Genomic DNA, 21,612 nt, shown 5'->3' on the forward strand with positions numbered 1-21,612 from the left:
TTTCAACCAAGTGGCATAAACAGCCAGGTGATAGGTTTCTCACCTGTGCTGATAACTAATTTTGAACAAATTTATTCAGGTCTTCCACTACAATATAGTTGTATTTAATGCTGTAACAGCTTTGGTAATTTGAAGTAGCTGTGGATGGGTCTGACACAGAGATGACTCTGTTACAGGAATTGTTAGATTGATATTGCAGTTTGGGGGACGTGGGGGAATATATTTCCCTCTTTACATTGCAGGAGTTCCGTGAGAATAAGTAGCATTGAACCATTTCTGAAACTACTTGGTATTTTCAGCAGTTTTGAACCCATTAAAGATAACCTGTGTTGGTTAGTGTAACCCAAAGACAGTGCAATAATGGTTTATATTATCACTTTTTATTCTGGCTCCTGAGGCTGTTTGTAGGGTTTGACTGTTCATTATATAGACTATCCATCTGCCTCATGGCTTTCTGAGTTAAAGCTTCTGGAACAGATGCTGGTTTATTTGACTTGAAGTAATAGGGAGAAACTGCAGGTTTGCATTGACACCTTGCAGTAAATATGGAGTAACCTGAATTAAACTGTCCCTCGGGTGATAAATAACCTTCTGCCTGAGGTGTCTCTTGGGATCAGTGTGACAGGGCAGAGTGTGGATGAGCAATTACCCTTCCTTGGGTCTGGTAGCCAACAAATTCCACTTTCTGCAGGTGTAGCAGATACTGTAGTTTGTTTGCTCAGAGACTGTGCAAACATCAGTCTCTTAACTACCTGTTGTTAGGAAGACTTTCTTCCCTATCTGCCTAAGCAGAGGTGGTGGAAGAGACACTGTACAATGAACAGGAACTCTGTGGGATGCAGTTGGGGTCACAGGTTTGGGATGTGTGCCTTAAATTTGCTCTCGGAGCTGTGGTGGGTGAGGGTTTCCAAGCTACAGTTTGTTTCTCAGAACTGATGAACTGAAAACCATCCAGATGCTGTCCTCACATGGCTCTCCAGTTTGCCTGTCTTCAAATGGATTATGATGCTGCTATAAAAGTTGGACTTAGTTGGAGGGTGCACTCTAAACTTGTAACCAGGGCTATCTTAACAGATTAGATATACTTCGGTTTAGCTGAGTTTTTGTTTGCTGGGTTAAAGTAACATTTCAAAGAGAACCTTAAACCAGCATGGCCTTAGTTCTTAGAAGTCTTTTATGAAGTTCAGCCAGGCAAATTGGTGTAAATCACTTCTTTTTTTAATAGAAGCACATTTGGGAACAGAAGTGAGCTTTGTTCGCTTCTGTTGCATTTTCCTGTCTAAAAGTTTCTGGTTTGGATACAGTGTATCTGCATTTCTGTAATTTAATAAATGAAAGTTCATTAGTTGCAGTCAGTAAGTGACCAAAGCCCAGTCACAGTAGTTCCTGTTTTCCCTGAATTGGGAAGAGGAATTGAATGATTTCTTGTCATCTGTTACTGTATCTGTAAGTACTCAGCAGCTTAAAAATATACACAGAGTTCCCAGAAGCTGTTGCTTATTAACTCAGTGTATATTCCACAAGACTCAGTTTTATACCTGGCATAGAGTAGGCGAGAATTACTTTCTGAGGTTTTTTATTCCAATTGCAGAGCACTTTAAGACTCTTGGTAAAGCACTTGGGTGCTTTATAATGAACAAAAGATAAATTTTGGGGTGAAGAAGGTCAGGAAGGAAGATTTTTGAGGTGAATTATGTCAAACTCCCAGGATTATGAAGAGCTGCAGGTTCTCCCTGGTAATACAGGCAGCAAACACTGATGTTGCAGATCTTCCTCCAGAACATCTGGGTCCTTGTGCCCATATTACTCTTCTAATAACTAGAATTGATTTTCAGACTCTGTGCTAGAGGTGCAGGTTTACTTTTTCTGGGAAATTATTAAGATTGGAAAAAATAATGGAAAGGATGGAGTGAGGCTGAAGTCCAGAACAGAGACCTGCTGGAGGCTGTTCTACAGCAAACTGCTGACACCTTCTCTTGATGGGGAAACAAATGGGCTGCAGAAGCTGTGGGTGTTTCCTTACCTTGTCAGGTTTGGGTTTTAAAGCACATATTTTGGTTTTTTTCCACAAAGTTTTGCTTTTGAACCAGAAGAGATAGTGGTTAATAAATACAGGTACAAGCAGTGCATAAATCTCTGTGCTTCAGTGAACATTTTGGCCAGCACATCAGAGGCAGCTCTGAGATAACCAGGCACAGTCCAAACTCCATTCCAGGCTTGACTGGAGTCTGCAGTTATGTGAGGTTCAACTCAGGGCACAGCCTAAACTTGTGTCCCTTTTAACACACATTTGAAATCTTACAAAACACACTTCCCATTTTTTTCCCCAATTCTTGTAGCATTTTCCTCCAGAGCTGCCAAACTTTGTAAAGTAAAAATAGTGAAACTCGTTCTGGTTTATTTGTTTGAATTGAGAATGTACCTGATATTTTATTATAAGCACAAATTGTACTGAACAAAATGCTTGGGCATCAAGATAATGCTCTGTTAATACCATTTCACCCTGGCAAAGCAAGCTTTCTTTATTTTTTAAGGCTAAAGTAAACTTGCACTTCCATAATTCTTCTTCACTGTTCTTATGTTACCTAAATGCAGCATAACTTGGAAACTTTGGTGGGAAGATGTGCTTGTTCTCTACCTGATCTGGCAGAAGTTGAGGCTTAACTTACAGTCCATTCTTTTTGCTGTTAGATACCTTTATAGGCTGGTCACAAGAATTTTCCATCTAGAGCACAGTGATATAAATAGATCCACTAATTAAAAGCTAAAAACTAGACAAATTCAGATCAGAAATAAGTGCAGACTTAGAAGCACAGTCCCTGTCCATGAGCACATCTTATCTAATGTTCTGGTGCCCTCTTCAGAGAGAATGACACGAGCATGTTTTTACAGAATGAGAAGGAATAAAATAGGAATAATTTAAGTCTTATGTAGTGTTTAATTCAGTTTCCACTTTTTTTTCTGAAAAATGGTTCCAACCTGAAAATATTTTGATCCCAGAAAGCAAAGCTTTTCTTGTCCTTTTGGTTTTCATTGATGCTAATGCAATATCTGTGTGGCTTGAAATTTTTTAACCTCTATATTTAACAGTTCTTAGCTGAGGATACTCACACTGTGTGTACACTGTACAGAAAACTCCATTTCTGTCCAGAATGCAGGAGGTTTATGAGAGAGGCTGTTTCATGCAAAGAATGAACGTATTTAAATTTATTGTTCTGTCTCTTTGTCAGTAAAAGCAAATACTGTTTTACTGGTGTGGTTACAACTGATGGACTGTTGCTGTTCTAATCTCTGTCTTGTTGAAAAATAAATCTTACTGGTTTGGAGTGGAAACTCAGACTTAAAGTGTCTTGTAATAACTCTTCTAATTTTGACATATTGACACTCTTGGCCTTGTATGAAAATGTAGTTGGACTCAATTATCTTCCTGTTTTATAGAGCTTCGGATTTTTGGGAGCATTTTATTATACCCTGTTCAGGAAGTGTTAAATACTTCAAACCTGTTGCTACGGAAGAAAAATTAAGTTTCTGATGGTCTGAGGAAATCAGGCACAATGGGAAGACAAGATTGTCTGTGCAGGGGGAGAGGAGCTGAGCTGTGCTGAGGAAGTTTAATATAAAAACTAATTGTGCTGGAGCAGCTCTACCTCTAAATATGCACAACCTGATCATGTGTCAGTTTTAACTGTTAAAATCCTCCAGCAATTCCCAATTCAATACTCAGAACTCAGGAAATACTCAGTTCTGTAGCATCCCAGGTGTGTTATTTTAAGTTATTTAATGAGTAAACGTGCTATTTACTCATTTCAATCCTTAAGCTTAAGCTGACTCCTATACTTCATGTAGGAAGTTTCAGTTGCTTCAGTTTATTAGTAAATACCCACACAATGGTGTGTCCTCTAATTTAGGGATAAGGAACTTATTTTTGGGCAAGAGAGGAGACTGAAATAACTGACTCTTGAATTAAGAGACTAAAAATCTCATTAGGAAAAGTGATTTAAGTAACTGTACCCATAATAATATATCATGTTAGAAAATTGCTAACACTTAATGTTTTTTGTCAAAAGAATTAATAAATACTTAGCCTTTTCCCCTTTTGATGGTAAAACCCCATGTATTTTGAATCAGATGTTTTGATAGCAGTGGGGCAGGTTGTGTGGGCTGATTTCCATAGTATTTCTACCCTGGCCTGATGAAATGAGAACATCCTAATAAAGCAGGAGAAAAACCATGGTGTCTTAAAAATCAAAATACACAAGTGTGTCAACAATAAACCTCAGTATATTAAGACACTTTTTTTTTTTTTTTTTTTGTTCTCCCCATTTGGTATTTTATGGAAGTTGGTTTGGGGATGTTTTTGCTTTCAGGTTTCAGGAACTGTTTGTGTTCTCAAATTGTTCAACTATAGAATAGTTTGGAGCTGTACTGATAGTCTTTATTGCAAAAGTCCAATTCCAACTCCCAACCTGCTGATAACAGAATCCAGGCTGACACTGGCTGTGGTTAATGACAAACATCAGTAAGAAAGTGTGAGGTACATATTGTGTATGAAGAGCCATTCTGACTTCTATGGGAAAAATCCCTTTCATTTGCAGTGAACACAGAGAGGGACCTTTTGCAAACACTTGGTACCTGCTTTGCTAAGAAGGGGAATTGTTCTTGTGACACACTAACATAAAAAAGAAACAAAGCTCTTCCCTCTTTATAGTGTACCTGCCTGTAAATCCCCTCTGAGCAAGTCTCTAGCTGTGGGAGGGATCAGAGTTATTAGGGCTGATATCAGTGTTCAAAGTACACATTTAAATTAGTTGTTTTATTCTGAGGCCTGTTCTATACCGTAGTGGCTTTTGGGGGTAAAGTTAATGCTGCTTCTTGAACTTACTGTTGATTAGAAGATGTAGAATATACATTTCAAGAGACTATATTGAGATATAGTCTCAATGATTTGAGACTTGAAAGATGAGCACGGTCCTGTTGTAGCCTAAAGTTCTTTGTTAGTAGCTAAAAATATAACAGGGACTGAAATCCACACAGCTTTAATAGTTATTTTCCTTCCAGCTTCATTATTCATAAAATATGTGCCCCATCACTTCTACCCATCGTCCTGGGCTGCTCAAACCACAGACTGGTCTCACCTGCAACATTAATGTTGTATTTTGGCTGTAGAGGTCTCCCAGGGAGCGTCTCAAACCACATTCTGACAGAATTCTGGAATTAAATATTTACTTTTATTGCTCTGCTGGAAACTGGTGAAGTGTTGAAGGGGTGTCAGTGCTCAGGTGAAACACCGGGGCGATGAGTTGATGGTTCCACTGTAGGACTCGGTCACTGCCAAGTATTAAATTGGGACTAACACTGTTCAATAGATTCTATATTTGAAGTTGGCTTGGAGACTTAAATTTCCTCTTTCAAGGCGAGTTTGCAGGTTGAATGGGGCAATCTGTGCCCTGGGTTGTCCTTTAAAGGCTCCCTTCTTGGGGAGCTTCAGTTACTCTGCAGACACTCGTTCCGTGCCGAGCTCTGTTGGTGAGAAGGGTTGTACTGCACATAAAATCAAATGTTTATGTGAATGACTGTTCATATAGAGGGAACCTGACCTATAGCAGTGTAAGATAAAGTGTGAGGAGCTTTGAACTTGAGAAGAAAAGCTGGAGTGTAATCAGTGGGACTCTTGGCTGATAACATTGGTTGGGTGGCTGAAGAACCCAGCATTTTAAGATATTAAATTATCCCTATTTTCAGTGAAGGAATGTTTAAAACAATTAACATAAACTTTTTAAATTCATATCACAACTAAATACCACTCCAGTTTCTATCAAGGAGTGGGAACTGTAAGTTGTCTGCTTCAGTATAGATTCATGCACAATTAAATAAAATGGGTATTTCTCTTTTTTACCCCCTTACAGGGACCAGGTTGTTTTGAAACAGATTCCTTTGTGTGCTGAGCCTCAGTATTAAAATTCTAAAATTCTGTGCATGAATAAAAAGATTCTATGGGTAAAGCTGTAACGATTCAAACCAAAACCTCCTTTCACCCTTGCAAACAGCAGTCAATGTTCTATTTAGAAGGGTGTTTTAATCAGTAGTTGCATATTTGACTACACTATACTTTAGAAACATATATGTGGGTAGTTTTGAAAGCAGCTTATTTGATTTCTTCAGAGCTGTTGTGGAAATCAACTGACTATTTAGAATTAAAAACTTTGAAAATAAGAGATGACAATATTTCTGCAACTGACTATTTTAGATGTCAGAGTGTGGGATTATATCCATTTATTGTATCAGCTCAGTACTGAGCAACACAAATACATACTCACCTTGTAAGTTCTTGTTGTCTTCCAAGCCTTGGGTAATACTTCCACTGTTTTTTGTGGACTGAAATGTAATTAAATTTTAAAAAGACCCCCAAAACCAACAGCAAAACACCATTTTCTTTCCTGTTTTAAAGTACATGGGGAAAAAAGGCTTCTGCTTGTGGATAAGATGTGCACTACACTGCTCACTAAAAATTTCCTGTGGTTCCTATCAATCATGGGATGATTTCCTATTTATATTCAGTTTCAGTTGTGCTCATGAAAGTATATTCCAGATAATAAATGACTTATTGTCATAGCTGTTATTTTGCAAAGAGCTGCTTAAAATAGCTCTGTGTTTGACCCTGATGTGCAGCTTTCCTGCCTATTGGAAATGCCTTGAATATTTTACTACAGCCTTCTCAAGCAGAGGTGGGGAGCGAATAATGTGTCTTATCTTAAATTGTTGAGATAAACTTAGAAAGCTGCACTATCATAATAAATGTCACACTTCAGTACTGGTGCTTCAGGCAATTGATAATGACAGCAGCACTTTTCAGGGAAATGCTGATGCTTAAATATCAATAATTATTAGAGGGTTCTCTCAAACAACTCAGAGCAGCTCAGAAGTAGGTTCGAAAATCACTTGTAAACTTTACCATGTTCTGTCCAGTTCCTTGGATGCTTGAAGATGTTTTGTGCTATGGAGTGATCCAGTCTTTCCAGTGTTGTGGTGGAGGAGTTGGCTGTAGATTTCCAGCTCTTTGGAAATGTTGGTGCAGATGGACAGCGTTTCACCTCCTGCCCTGGGGGTCAGGGATGACTGAAATGCAGCTGCTCCTGTGTGTACAGAACCCTCCTCAGCCTCCAGGAGAGCACTTGGAATAGTTTTACCTTTTTTGGCCTAAGTCACCGTTTGTCTCAGGCTATTTTCTCTTGCTGCTCAAGGGCATTGTGGCTTAAATTAGTGTTCACATGGTATAATGATGCAAAAAGGGAATTTGTGGCTGTTTTTATTGTCTCTTTGTATACCCATGCTTACAAAAACACATGGCTAAGTCTACAAGCAAAACTACACAATCTTTTGCTGATTTTAATGGTTGGAGTTTCTCTGAATTTACAGAAAGTCACATGGTGCAGGTTTTTCTAATGTTTGTAGTCACACTTAACTCTCCTCTTCAGTGTTTTATTCCACAGTTTCCCACTCCAGGGTGTGAGTGGTTGGATGATCCAAGGCTGTGACACCACTGTCGAGTTTTTCATGGTATTATTTGTTAATGTGCATTATTGCTGCTGGTTGCATAAGCAGTTCCTGCAGGAATTGCAGCTTATTTTAATTTTCCTGCAGGGACACACACTCCCATCTACTCAGATCAGCTGTCTTTAGCTGGTTATTGTCCCTTCTTTGTTTCTTTGCATCATTTTATAGTATAGCTGACACTTGAGTGCTGAATTACATCAGGAGTGTTCAGTCATGTGTGTTCAGTGGAATATTGACATGCAGAACGTAGAACCCCTCCAGATGAGTCAGAAATGAGCCTCATTAATATTGCTTTAGCAAGGGAATTTGCTGCAACCATTTGTTTGCAGCAGGCACAAAATGGTGGGCTTTAGTTCTTTTCTCAAAAATTCCTAAAAATTAGGAAAAGCTGGACAAGAGGAAGTAGGAAGGTAAAAGAATTAATTGTGGGATGATGGAGCTGCCGGAGCTCAGTTGGCAACTGGATTCATTACTCTCCCATTTTTAGGAGCTGTTAAATTTCACCATCTACCTTGGTGTCTCAAACACTTGTTAGTGGATGTTTTTTCATTTGTTTGTGGGTTGTTTGTTTTATTTTTTTCTTCCAGTGTTTTCTTCTGTAAGGTATAAACATATGTGGTAAAATAAACATGAGAGTTGAGTGAAAATTGTAACTGGGATGTGGATTGTGGTGTATTTAATAGAGCAACATTAGTGGAAAATAAAGCTACTGTGTGATCTGAAATGAACTCCCAACTCTGAAACATCTGGCAGAATTCAAAGTATAACATTACAAGAGCATATTTGCAGAAGCAGGTTATTCTCACAATTGGTGCCAAAGAAAAGGAAAATACAACTTCTTTTAGTTTTCTAAATAAATAAATGTGGAGAATTTGATCTTTGGAGAGCAGAGGACTCACTTTGGGCATAGAGAAAACAACCAGAAGACTCTCCAGGACCAGTTGTTCTGAAAAAGGGAACTTGATTCACCTTGGCTACGGGTTTTGATTGTTTATAAATATGTCTTCTGAAATGGATATCTTGCTCTTGAGAATGTTTTCCCTTTGCTTTCAAAGGTCCATGTGATTAGAAAAACAATCCCAGTGATTTACAGCTTCTTTCTTTGAGATTACGTAGGGGCAAATCTAAATTGGATACCCAGAAAACTGGAGTATTGCAGATCACAAAAGCAGCAATAAGCTGTGGGTGATTTTAGTTATCTGAACAGTTACTGGAAAGTCATTTTTCTGGCTGATAAAGGTAATAGTTCACTGGGTTAGAAGTCTCTCAAATAGCAACATTCTAACTTTGTTTTCTTTTCTTTGTAGTTGGAGACAAGGTTCCTGCTGATATAAGAATTACTTCTATCAAGTCTACAACTCTAAGGGTAGACCAGTCAATTCTCACAGGTATTTCTGTCACTTTTGTATAATTATGTGCATAATTGGAAGTGCCTTTGCACCGTTTATTTTGAATCATCCATTAGAAACAAGCCTGCAGCTACTGAATTACTCTGTTGCATTCAATGCAGCAAAGTTCTCATCTGGTAACTTTGAGTGGCTGAATGTGTTGCTTCATCACTGGCTCTGTGTTCCCTTAGTGGGATGAAATTCTTACTGAGACCTGTGATGGTTTTTTGGTTGTCCCTTCCCCCCCAGCACAGACACGAGTAACTTGTGGGAAACCAAAATATAAAAAATTTAGAATTCCTCTTCTAGTTTACACAGTCTTCTAGGTTTGAACATCTTGTCACCACTCAAATATGAAAGTAAATCTTACTAAATGTCTTCTGCACCAGTTCTCTGTTCTCTCTCACAGGAGAGAATAACTTCTGCAATACTGGCAGCATTTAAGCTGCTGTTACTAAAGGCCCAGCACACTCAAGCCTTATTTGCTGAAATTCTGTGCACACACATTCATGTGTTTTCTGGTACCAGCCCTCAAGTGCAGGAGTTATTTTTAGAGCCCCTTTCAGATTTGTTGCAAACCAAACAAAGTAGAAGTACTTCTGAATATAGGAAAGAAGCTGGGAATCAACCAAGCGTGGTCCAACAGTCTGCTTTCAGCTGGAACATGAAGATCTGTCAGCCTGTTTTGGTGGCATAAATTAATGTTAACTAGCTCTGAATTTTAAAACAGTGAAGTGTTGATAGGCAAGCTGTTTTTCATCCTTGAAGCCCCAAAGTTTCTCAGTACAGATCCTGAATAGCACAGAACTGATCAAGCTTACTTATGTTTAGCATAAAAAAATGGAGGCACTCCGTGTTTGGAACTGAAATAAGCAGAAGAAATGATCCACCGGAAATCTATAAAAAGGGAATAATTCCTTGCCTTTATTTAAATAACAGACTTCTTATTTTAAAGAATTCTTTTTTCAGCCAAGTTGATGCTCAAGTCTCCTGACTAATAAAGTAGAACTGAAGTCTAAGATGCTGTTTAGCAAAAAGCTTTTATAAGTAGGAAACTTTGGTTCTCTTGAGTTTGCAAAAGCAGTGTAACTCCATGACTGGAGCTGAGAGCAGCACCTTGTGAAATCTGATGTAGCAACAAACATCTGTTTCTCTAGAAAAGGAACCTTTCTATACCTGTGACGTGTTCACAGAAACAGATACACCATTTTCATTAAAAGTCAGCCATTCAGTTTTCTTGGTCAACTGAAACAACTCCTTGTTTCACTTAAGCAATTAAATAAAATCATGTGAGGAAAGAAGTTTAACATCTTAAAAATTTTAGGACTGAGGATTATAACTTTTTGATTCCCTCAGGACTCAAGATACATGTACAATCTCTTCTTATTATTTTAGGTGAATCTGTGTCTGTTATTAAGCACACTGACCCTGTGCCTGATCCTCGTGCTGTAAACCAAGACAAGAAGAACATGCTCTTTTCTGTAAGTTTTGAAATTTTCAAATAATTTGTAAAATAATTCTGAAGCTGATAAAAATGAGCAGAACTTTAAATATTCCCCTAAAAGCTGTAGGACTTTTGTTATATTCTCTATACACATTTCTATGTGTGTCTCCAGGTACTAAATGATTTAAAAATTAGAATTAACTTTTAATAAAAGCTATCCTCAGGGAAGATGCTGGATGAAACCTATATGAGGAAAACTATTTTTGTCCTTCACAAGGAAGTCCTGAAAGCTGGAGCACACACACTTTTAAAGTGCTTCTACATTAATTTTCTAAAGTAATAGTTCTTATGAGTGATAAGAATGCCCACACAAATTGTGGTATTGTGTGGCTAAAATTGAAAACTGTATAGGAAAGGAAGCATTAAATACCTTTTAGGTAAGAAAATAACTTATTGCTGGCAGGCTGCTTGTAGAAAATTTAACTGTTCTTTCTCATGTACGTGTGTTCACACAGGGAGTCCATGAGAACACATCTATTACTCATAGTAAATAGCATTAAATCTGGCAAAATACAATCCTAATTAAAAAAAAAAGAGAAAGGAAAACCACACCTAAGATTGCAGCTGAAATCCATAGTGCTTACTCAGCAGCTGGGTTTGCCTGTGCTGCTTGTGAGAGATCGATACTGAATTGTTTTGAGCCTGTTCTGGAAGGAAAAATTCCACACTGGAATGTTCCCTACAGACACAGGGACAGTGTCATCCTCTTCCTCTTTTTCTGTACCCTGGCTGACACACAGTCTGGACTTGTATAAGGTAGTTTAGGGTATTTTTGTGGTGTTTTTTTTTTAAATTAGAACAAACTCAAACACAAACTGTTTATAGATTGACTACAGGTTTTCTCTTCCCTTGTCTTTCTTTGCTTCAGGGTACAAACATTGCTGCTGGTAAGGCCATGGGAGTGGTTATTGCAACAGGAGTGAACACTGAAATTGGGAAAATTCGTGATGAGATGGTGGCTACTGAGCAGGAGAGAACCCCCCTGCAGCAGAAACTGGATGAGTTTGGGGAGCAGCTGTCCAAAGTCATCTCCCTCATCTGCATTGCAGTTTGGATAATAAACATTGGTCACTTCAACGACCCCGTTCACGGCGGCTCCTGGATCCGAGGTGCCATCTATTACTTCAAAATCGCTGTTGCTCTTGCTGTGGCTGCCATTCCCGAGGGTCTCCCTGCTGTCATCACCACCTGCCTGGCTCTGGGAACTCGCAGGATGGCCAAGAAGAATGCCATTGTCAGGAGTCTGCCCTCTGTGGAAACCTTGGGCTGCACCTCAGTCATTTGTTCTGACAAGACTGGTACTCTGACCACGAACCAGATGTCAGTGTGCAGGGTATGTTCTTCTAGTTCTCCTCTTCTCCTCAGCCACTCTGTTTGAATAGTCAGCATTGCTGGAATTCCTCTGTTCCTGAGTCTTTTGGTTCTCATCTCATCAAAATCCTGCTTTATTTTCCTAAGATAAGCTTCCACTTTTGATTCAGTTTTCCACTGTGGAGTCTTGAAGGCTTTTATCTCTTCCCTTATTTAGTCATGACCAGAAATAGCTCTGGATGGAAGAGAAAGTTGTTTGCAAGCAGCTTTCCATTGACTGTTCTGTGAGCCTTTCATGGTACTGGTAATTATTTGGTGTGATTTGTGCCCTGTTTCAAAAAGTTACACTGTGGAACAGGATGTGTGTAGTGTTAAACACTTGCCTCTTTAATTGAGAAAGATAACCATGGGTGGAGAAACTTAATATGAGAAAAGTAGATTTACTGCAGTAGCTTTGATAGTCAAAGATGTTTTCACTACTGAGTGGCTCCACCTTTATTTGGTTATCTCCAGTGGCTCTGTAGATCAGTGGTATTCTCAATGTGCAGCATTGTCTGACTAATCTGGCAGCTTGGAGGTGCAGTTGGCCCTGCCACCATTGCCAGGGTCATCTTCAGTGTTTGGTGTATTTTCAGGTGAGCATGAGTTCTGTGCCCCTCCTCCTTTCCCCCCAGTGTTCCTTAAGTGTTGGTTATTTTGGGACTTTTACAGCTAGTCCCTTAACAGAATGCATTTCAGTTGCCAGTTTGTGCTTCTGTGCAGGGATTTTATGGAGAAAACCCTGAGTTCCTGTGTTTAGTGACTGTAGAAGTTCAGTGGCACAGCAACTCCGACATCAAATGTTCAGAGTCTCCTTACATTGGGTTAGAATTCCAAATGTGTCTGTTGAGCACTGCACACCAGTGGCCAAAGTTTGTAAGCCCTAGGCACTTTATTCTCATGTGATTGATGGCTTTTTCTTCCTAATTGGTGGGTGACTTGTTCTACTTCCTTAAGTATCGTAGTATTTATACCTAAGAGACACAAAGCAGCTGCTCATCAGTATTCCAGAGGAGGTTACTTGCAGTAGAGTTGCATAACTGCCCTAGTCTTTGCAGGGATTTTTTCATCATGCAGATGCCAAAAGCAGGAGGCTTCCTGGTTAACTCATCATTTAAGTTGTGTTTACTTAAAAGCTCAAAATGCTCTACTCCTTATTTAGAGGTAAATGTTTTAGGTCTTGTGCAGTACAACTTTACTTGGTTCCTTGTTAACCTCTGGCAGCTGCAAAATAACATTAACTGTAAGATTCTGCAAAAATATAGCAAAGCTCTGATCCTATAACAACTAAGTTTATTTTATTAGGCTGTATTTTGTGAGGATGCTCATCTGAAACATAGGGCAGCACAATGAGGGGAGGGGAAGACATTGCTAAAATGTGATGTGACAAAATGGCCTGTACTAACCAGTGGATGAGAAGTTCCATTAAGACACACCATCATTTAGTGAGAAATTATCTTTTCCACTACCACTCCAGCAAGCCATGAAGAGTAAGGCAGCTTTAGTTTTCATCTGTATCTTCTCAGATGTGGTTCTGCCTGCAGCTCTCCCAGAAAGGAAACAAAGGGAAGAGTGAGATGCAGGTCTCTTGGGATACAGCAGCATCTTTCAGACTGGTGTCTTAATTTGAAAATGTCATTTCACCAGTGGACCATGTGATAAAGTGCCCTGTAACTAGAAAACCAGGAGAGGAAACACTTTCACTTAAGGCTGGTGTTAAGCCATAGTCTGGCTCTTGCCTAAATCCCCATCTCTTAGATCTCACAGCTTCTCCTGTTTGTAGATGCTTTTATTTTGACTTTGGCAGGAATTATCAGTTTCCAAGCTGCCCTGTGCTGCTTTTGACTGGAACTGCTGTTTCAAAGAGAAATAATTCATGTTTCATGAGAATTAATCCACAAGTCTGAAGCTTAGGGAGAGTTTGGGTATAGTCAGGATTGTCAAGTGGTGTGTGAGAAGTCTCCACAGCTGAAGTGAAGTGCACATAGTTTGTGTTTTTCAGCTCCTCTGTAGTTGTGTCTCAAGGCAGTTTTCAAAGCAGAAGGGCTGTTTTCTGTACTTGGTGCTGCAGAATATGGAGCTGTTCAAACATGGGGGAATCGAAGTGCAGAGTATCAGATTTTGTCTGCTTTGTTTATTCAACCTAAACTTGCCTCTTGGACCTCCTTGCTCTAGGCCTGTTTAAATCTCTTGCATTAATTATTGTTCAAAGATAGTAACAATTTTAACCCTCTAATTTCAGATGTTTATCCTGGACAGAGTAGAAGGAGACAGCTGTTCCCTCAACGAATTTACTGTAACTGGTTCAACATATGCTCCCATGGGAGAAGTGTAAGTGTTCTGTTGAAGTTAAATATTTATCTATTTATGCATTAACTATTACTTTAGTCTTGAAAAGTGGTGCATGTGATACTCAGTAGCAATTGTTAATAAACAAAAGATCAACCAGTGAGTACACACTGAAGGGCTGGGAGAAAAGGAATTAACAGGAAAACAAAGTTAAATTCTAGAAGAGTAAACCTTCATGAAACTTGCTTAATACAGCCTCCAATATTGCAGTGATCCTTTGATAATATAAACATTAATTAGGGGTAGAGAGGATTTATTGTACTGAAATCTTACTGGTCTGAGATTGTCTATCCCAGTGCCTCAAAATTTAAAGCAAGTAAACTTACTTTAAGTTTAAAGTAAACTTTAAAAAGTTTACTTTTTTATTTAAAAACTGGATAAATCTGAAGAGGTGAGACTTTGCCAATCAGTGAACTCAGTGTTTCTAATTAATCTGCCTTGGAGAAGGTGGAATTTGTTTTTTCTAAAGTATCTTCTGAATGTGTTGGAGTTAATACTTAAATTTACTGTAAATTCCTGTTCCCTGCCCTCAATAGTTTATTGGTGCATCTCTACTTGACAAGATGTGTGTGTTTGTCTCAGCCTTTGGTATTTGAGCTGGTGCTAAACCAGTCCCTTAGGAAAGGAATGAGGTTTGGTTTACTTTATCAGTTGCAAGTCTCTACCAGTGAGGTAGGTGGTTCATCCTGACAACTTCAGGAATTTTTAGGGCTCTGCTTCTTGACTGGGTTGTTACAGCTCCTTTTACTTTGTCAGTCTTTGATGTGTTTTTAATCTTATCGCTTCAGTTTTACCTGCAGAAGAGATAAGATTGAGTTCTTGTAAACATCTCAGCCTTGTGCAGTTTCCCATTTGCCTCTGCCTCCTGCAGTCTCACCCATCTCAATTGTGATTATCTGTTTAATTTCCATAGCACTTAAGAGCCTGGTGTTCTCAGCAGCTGGGACTCTTAATTCCCCAATTCTCTTTTTTGTTTCAAAGCTAATTGCTGTCAAAAGCTTATGCTTTCATTTCAGGCAAGGTGACACTCTAGACCTTGCAGACACTGTTGAGCTCTGTCTGGTCTCACAAGAGCTCCAGATAAACAAAATAATAAAATATAGTGTGGTAGCAGATGTTGAGTATAATAAGACAGACATCAATATATGTTAATGTTCAATTTTTACTTGCTGGAGTTGGGGAAATGTGAACAAGTGTGTTAAACACGCTGCATTCACCTACACAAAGGGTTCTGTGAGAGGGAAATTACCTCAGAAAGGCTGTCAGAGGAAACACAGCTGAACTCTCAAACCTTTAGGGCTGATTTATTTCTGCCTTTATGGACAGCTTTTAAATCAGGGGCTTTGCAGGGATTTTAAGTGACTGACTTCACCTTGGATTACAAACTCTCACTGAAAATGATGTCTGGGGGGTTAAGAGGCTCTTGTTCCACTGCACTGCCCCAGAGCAGGACCTGCTCCAGATATGGACTGTTTCTGACACGTGTTACTTTGTACTTCAGACACTGTTGTTTTCCACAGCCTGTTCTTTTTCATAACCACTAAGTGGTTTTTGCACTAAATCAGTAATTTTTCATTTACTCTTAAAATATTTGATATGTAATGCTCCTCTAAGATGTATTCAGCACATAAAATAACAAATATATCTTACAGAAAACCCAGAATTTCGTGCTGATTTATTTCCCAGGGATGTTAGAGATTGTCAGGCAGTTTGGAGTAGTTTTGCTGTGTCTCAGCACATGCTTACTGCAAACTGAGAGCACAAAATTTACAGTAATTAAGAACTTCACCAAAAACTGGCAGAGATTGCATTTGACCTTCAAATGAGTTCATCTTTAGCTAATTGAAAAGCCTGAAACTGGAAGGAAAAAAACCCTCCTTTATCCAGAACTGATCCCAGCACCTCAGACTCTGCATTTGCCAGTCTTCAGAAATTGTTGATGAGGAACAATTTGATGATAAAATCCCCATCAACAAGTAATGGATGTTCCAATATGTTCTTTTAGTTCAGAACAGGTGAAAACAGGAAGTTTTATCTGGGATAGATGAGGTGACAACCCAAGAGCTGCTGAGAAGGTTAAAGAGTTGACACTTCAAAGCCACTGCTTATGGCTGTTGAATTATATACAAAATGAAATGCTAAACCCATATTTGTTTTCTTAAGATTCATTTTGTTCACGTGCTTTGTTACACAATACTGGAATTTGTTTGCAGCACCACAACTGAACAAAAGGTTACATAATGGGACATGTCATAGTCTGTGTTGTGGATTCTTATGGAGTAGTGATCCACATCTTTCCACCATCAGGCCTTTTATTTCCCTCCTGGAGAACTTTAATAAAAGATGTTACATATTAGTTTTGTCTTGCTGATTTTGGTAGGGGGAAAATAACAGTATTGAACACTGTCTTGGTTCTTTTATGCTTACTGTAGAAGTATGGTAGTGCTCTAGAAAAGGAATTTATTTATTAACTGTTTCCAAATGTGAGAGCAAAGCAGTTATTTCTTATTTGTACCTTCCCTCTCTCTGAAGACCTGAGAATACTGATCACTGAATGTGTATTACTGCTAGGAAGGTGTTTCTGTTCTAGTGGAATTTATGTTGTGGAGTGACTTGGCTTTTCACTGGTTTAGGAGGTTCACATATTACAGATTGAATTTTAAGAAATCAAAGAGGTGAAATCTGCTTTTAGACCTGCCCAGTGCATGCACTTCATGCACTGCAGTAAATGTGCAGAATATGCAGTAGAAAGACAGCTAAACTCCTAAGGTATCCAACAATATCCCTCCCCTTCCTGGAACTCCCCTCCAAGCCCTGCACACACTCTAATCCTGCTTTCCTGTGCCTCCTCACTGAGCTCTTTTCCACATTTCTGTGTGACTGTCACTGGAGGAAAAGGTGAGATGCTCATACTAAATAACTACCTTGATTCTTCCCCTTTTCTCCCTCTGGAAAGGCACAAAGATGACAAACTCATTAAATGTAGTCAGTATGATGGACTTGTGGAACTTGCAACAATCTGTGCACTCTGCAATGATTCCTCTTTGGATTACAATGAGGTAAGAACATGTCCTGGAACACAGGAGAGAGTGAGAATGGGGATAAATGGTTTGTTCTCATCTGTGCAGTGCCTTTCCGTGGTAAATCCCCTTCTAATCATGGGGGGAGACTATTTAGGTCCTCTGAAGTATTAATTCTGAGAACTACTTGTTTGTTGAATCCTGAGAGAACTAAATGCAGCAGCAAGTGTAATCTGTAATTTGGAGATCTCCTGCTGCTTTCTTGCTTTGCCTCTCTGCCTTAGGGTTGCTACATCTCATAATGACTTAAATGCTTGATGAAAAGTACTTGACATCTTTCTCTGCTGCTCTTGAGTGCAAAGGCTTCAAATTCCTACAAATCATACTCTTCAAAGCTGCTCTTTAAAAATAGTTCTGCTTGTTTCATAAGCCACAGTAAATCTTGTTAAGCCTTTCTTTTTTTCCGTTGTGAAACTTGAACTTCTGTCTCCAGTAGGTTCCAGGTGAGGTTTAAACTCCTGTGTTTTTGTTTGCTTTGTGTTAACTAAAGGCTAAGGGAGTTTATGAGAAGGTTGGTGAAGCCACAGAAACAGCACTTACCTGCCTGGTGGAGAAGATGAATGTGTTTGACACAGATCTGAAAGGACTCTCTAGAATCGAACGTGCCAACGCTTGTAACTCGGTGAGTGATCTGTGATCTGGGATTGTTTTGGGACAGAGGTCTGTAGTGTGTATTATCTACATGCATTTTTATGCTGTTGTCTTTCTTTTAAGGTGATAAAACAACTCATGAAGAAAGAATTCACTCTGGAATTCTCAAGAGACAGAAAGTCCATGTCTGTCTACTGCACACCCAACAAGCCGAGCCGCACGTCCATGAGCAAGATGTTTGTGAAGGTCAGTTCCTCACCTGAAAAACTGGAGCTGTGGGATGGCTACAAAGCAGCAAAACACTTAAAAATTATAGTACAACGAACTGCAGCTTGAAGATGGAGGAAGGACTTTGTAATTTAAGCAAGCAAGGGTTTTATTAAGCTAAATAACTTTTTTTTTTTGCCTCCACAGGGTGCTCCTGAAGGTGTGATTGACAGGTGTACACATGTCCGTGTTGGAAATGCTAAAATACCATTAACCCCAGGAATTAAGCAGAAAATAATGTCAGTCATTAGGGAATGGGGAACTGGTAGAGATACACTGCGTTGCTTGGCTCTGGCAACCCACGACAATCCTCCCAAAAAGGAGGAGATGAATCTGGAGGACTCCTCAAATTTCATTAACTATGAGGTAAGATTGGTGGCACTCCTCCCTCTCCCAAAGTGGAGAATGGAACTCTTATGTCTGATTATTCCTTGAGGAAGTTACATCTGAGAACTTTCTCTTTCTGGCTGTTTTTGATGTCAGACACAATAGTTACCCGCATGTGTGGAGGGAACACTTAGTTTAGGAAGAGACTTTGTGTTTTAGAAGAAACTGTTGATGGCTGGTGGAAGATAAAAAGCCAGCTGCAAACTGAAATATTTTACTTACAGGTCCTCAGGATCATAACTCCTTCAACTGTTCTCAGAGACTGACTCTGAAAAATATTCCCAAAACTGCATTGTGGTTTCAGCTTTAGTGGTTGCCCAACTACAAGAGCTCTTTGGGGATTTTGTGATGGAACATACCTGCCATTGTGTGCAATGTGCTGTCAGCTGCAGGGGCTCAATCCATGATTATCATCTTTGCTGCTCTGTAATTTTCCAATGAAATCTGTGTCTGATATTTAGAGGGAGGGAAATAACAGTTGCATGAGAGCTTTTGGCTTGTGCTCTGTGCTCCTGGCACTGATTACAAAACCAAAAGACTCAGTGCTTGCAGGTTGAATTTGCAAGGCTGGCAACTAGAGCACATTTTAACCAAGAAAATTAGTGCATTTGAAGCAAAGTATGTTTGGAAAGGTAGGACAAGGAGTAAAAACAGATCTCACTACACTGAGAGAGATGTAAAGTGCAAGCAAAAGGATTTCACTGCTGTCAGATGAGGAATCTCCAGGATCTTGCACTAAAACTTGGTGTGTCTCATTCCAGACCAACCTGACCTTTGTGGGCTGTGTGGGAATGCTGGATCCCCCGAGGATTGAAGTAGCTTCATCCATCAAGCTGTGCAGACAGGCTGGCATCAGGGTCATCATGATCACTGGGGACAACAAGGGCACGGCCGTGGCCATTTGCCGCCGCATCGGGATCTTCGTGGAGGACGAGGACGTTTCCACCAAAGCCTTCACGGGCCGGGAGTTCGATGAGCTCTCGCTCGCTGCCCAGAGAGATGCCTGTCACCATGCCCGCTGCTTTGCTCGGGTGGAGCCTTCCCACAAATCCAAGATCGTGGAGTTTCTCCAGTCTTTCGATGAGATCACAGCCATGGTAAGTGATGGAGCTGATCCTCGGTTGGAAAGGCAAACACTGTGTTTAAACCCTAATTAGGCCCTTTCAGACTAGTGCCCCATTCTGGAAAACACTTGTTTCCACATATCCTTAAACTCTAAAGCCTCAGGATAGTTCTGCACTTAGTGATTTTTAAGGATCCAAAACATACCCAGTGCAAATTTCCTTTCTGGCCCTTCACATAAGTCCCCACCTTATTCATTTAATTTTTTGTTTCAACTCTGAATTCTCATTTTAGACTGGTGATGGTGTCAATGATGCCCCTGCACTGAAGAAGGCAGAAATTGGAATTGCTATGGGTTCTGGCACTGCAGTGGCTAAAACTGCCTCTGAAATGGTTTTAGCAGATGACAATTTCTCCACGATCGTCGCTGCCGTGGAAGAAGGACGTGCCATTTATAACAACATGAAGCAGTTCATCCGGTACCTGATCTCCTCCAACGTTGGGGAGGTTGTTTGGTAGGTTTAAATCCGTTTTTTCTTTGAACTAGAGTAGTGATGGTGGAGTCTTCTGTTGGTTATTTACTTCAGTATTTCTCACTAAAACCAGAGGAACAGGTTCTCCAGGTGATTGATCATTGTGGGAGTTGTATGTTTGTGGCCTGGTCTTTAGAGAAGAATTGTAGCTGGCCACAGAAGTCGACATTGTGTTACATAGAATATTGTAGCTCAGTAGGTAATGCTTTCCAATTATTTCTATGATTGGAATAATTCTCTAGCACAGGAAAACAAAACCCTTAATCAAATATTACAAGATCTGAAATTTCAGATAACTCAGTCACAGGCATAGCTTAGATGTTTGTTTAACCTCAGGTTAAACGTGTCTTGTGTTCCTCTGTGAGGAGCAGTGGGGACCCAGCACCACAGAATGCATTTCTGGTAGCAGAATGTCAATATTGATCTCCTCACAGCCCTTACATCAAAGCAGACTTTCTCCCAGAGTGGAATAAAACACAGCAATTGTCTTACCTTGTTTCTTGTCAACTTTAAAGCCATCCTTCATCTGGCTCTTGCTGCAGCCCCTGTGTCTGTTCTATTTATTCACACAGCCTTGGAGCCATGAAAGCTACATGCTCATTAAACTTCTGCAGGGAGTAGCAGTGATCTAGGGAAATGAAGCTTAGTCATTCGAGCTAAAATGTCTTTTAGAAAGTGGCTTGCAAGCCTTTATCCATATATATGTGTGTGTGTGTGTGTATTTACCTATACAGACAAGCAGAGTGGGGAAAAACAAGCCTAAAGCGAAAACTTCAATTTTTTGAAGCTACCAAAAGAAGACAATGCTTCAAAGCTTGCATGCTTTAGTGGTTAGAAGTGTTTGCTCTTGGATATGGTTTTAGTTTTCTGATTTTGAATACTCAGCTTGTGATCTGAAGTGGAGAACTCGGTATGAGAGAACAGAAGTGATGCTGCAGGCTTAGGCTTAAACCTTAAAGGACTGACTTACATAAATAAGCTTGTAACTGGTGGGTTTCTTTGTAGCATCTTCTTGACTGCTGCCCTGGGTTTTCCTGAAGCTCTGATCCCTGTCCAGCTGCTGTGGGTAAACCTTGTGACTGATGGTCTCCCTGCCACTGCTCTGGGCTTTAACCCTCCTGACCTCGACATCATGAACAAGCCCCCGCGCAACCCCAAAGAGCCCCTGATCAGTGGGTGGCTCTTCTTCCGTTACCTGGCTATTGGATGTGAGTACTAATGGCTTTTTTCCTTTAAATAAACACTTAAGACGTGAATTACAACTTATTTTTTTTCCAGTGCTGGAAGTCTTGAGGTAGAAGTTCAAGTGTGGCAAGTGAGGTCTTGTTTTGTGTACAGTTCACAGTGCTGAGAAAAGCACTTTGTTTTCTTCCAGGCTACGTTGGTGCTGCCACAGTGGGTGCTGCTGCTTGGTGGTTTATTGCTGCTGATGGTGGTCCAAGAGTTTCCTTTTACCAGCTGGTATTTGCTCAGTTTAATATTTTTGGGGGGAGAGGGGAGCTTTCATGCTTTACCTGCTGCTTTCATGCTTGAAATGACTGTAGAAA

The 21,612-nt window shown here is 39.8% G+C and overlaps 1 protein-coding gene across 2 annotated transcripts in view; it reads left to right on the forward strand.

Annotated features, from left to right (window-relative positions):
* The window catches only part of ATP2A2 (ATPase sarcoplasmic/endoplasmic reticulum Ca2+ transporting 2), a 45,443-nt gene that overhangs the window by 15,124 nt on the left and 8,707 nt on the right, over positions 1 to 21,612 (forward strand). For both annotated transcript variants that reach the window (XM_051785825.1, XM_051785826.1), the window contains exons 6-17: positions 8,862 to 8,942; positions 10,338 to 10,423; positions 11,315 to 11,779; positions 14,039 to 14,127; positions 17,102 to 17,204; positions 17,716 to 17,847; positions 17,940 to 18,062; positions 18,231 to 18,449; positions 19,232 to 19,567; positions 19,827 to 20,047; positions 21,071 to 21,273; positions 21,441 to 21,526. In XM_051785825.1, coding sequence (XP_051641785.1) covers positions 8,862 to 8,942; positions 10,338 to 10,423; positions 11,315 to 11,779; positions 14,039 to 14,127; positions 17,102 to 17,204; positions 17,716 to 17,847; positions 17,940 to 18,062; positions 18,231 to 18,449; positions 19,232 to 19,567; positions 19,827 to 20,047; positions 21,071 to 21,273; positions 21,441 to 21,526 — 2,144 coding nt within the window. The remainder of the gene's footprint in view (positions 1 to 8,861; positions 8,943 to 10,337; positions 10,424 to 11,314; positions 11,780 to 14,038; positions 14,128 to 17,101; positions 17,205 to 17,715; positions 17,848 to 17,939; positions 18,063 to 18,230; positions 18,450 to 19,231; positions 19,568 to 19,826; positions 20,048 to 21,070; positions 21,274 to 21,440; positions 21,527 to 21,612) is intronic.

The sequence above is a fragment of the Manacus candei genome, unplaced genomic scaffold, assembly GCF_025592945.1.
Source record: "Manacus candei isolate 608988 ecotype Guabito, Panama unplaced genomic scaffold, ASM2559294v1 h1tg000020l, whole genome shotgun sequence".
Taxonomy (NCBI): Eukaryota; Metazoa; Chordata; class Aves; order Passeriformes; family Pipridae; genus Manacus; species Manacus candei.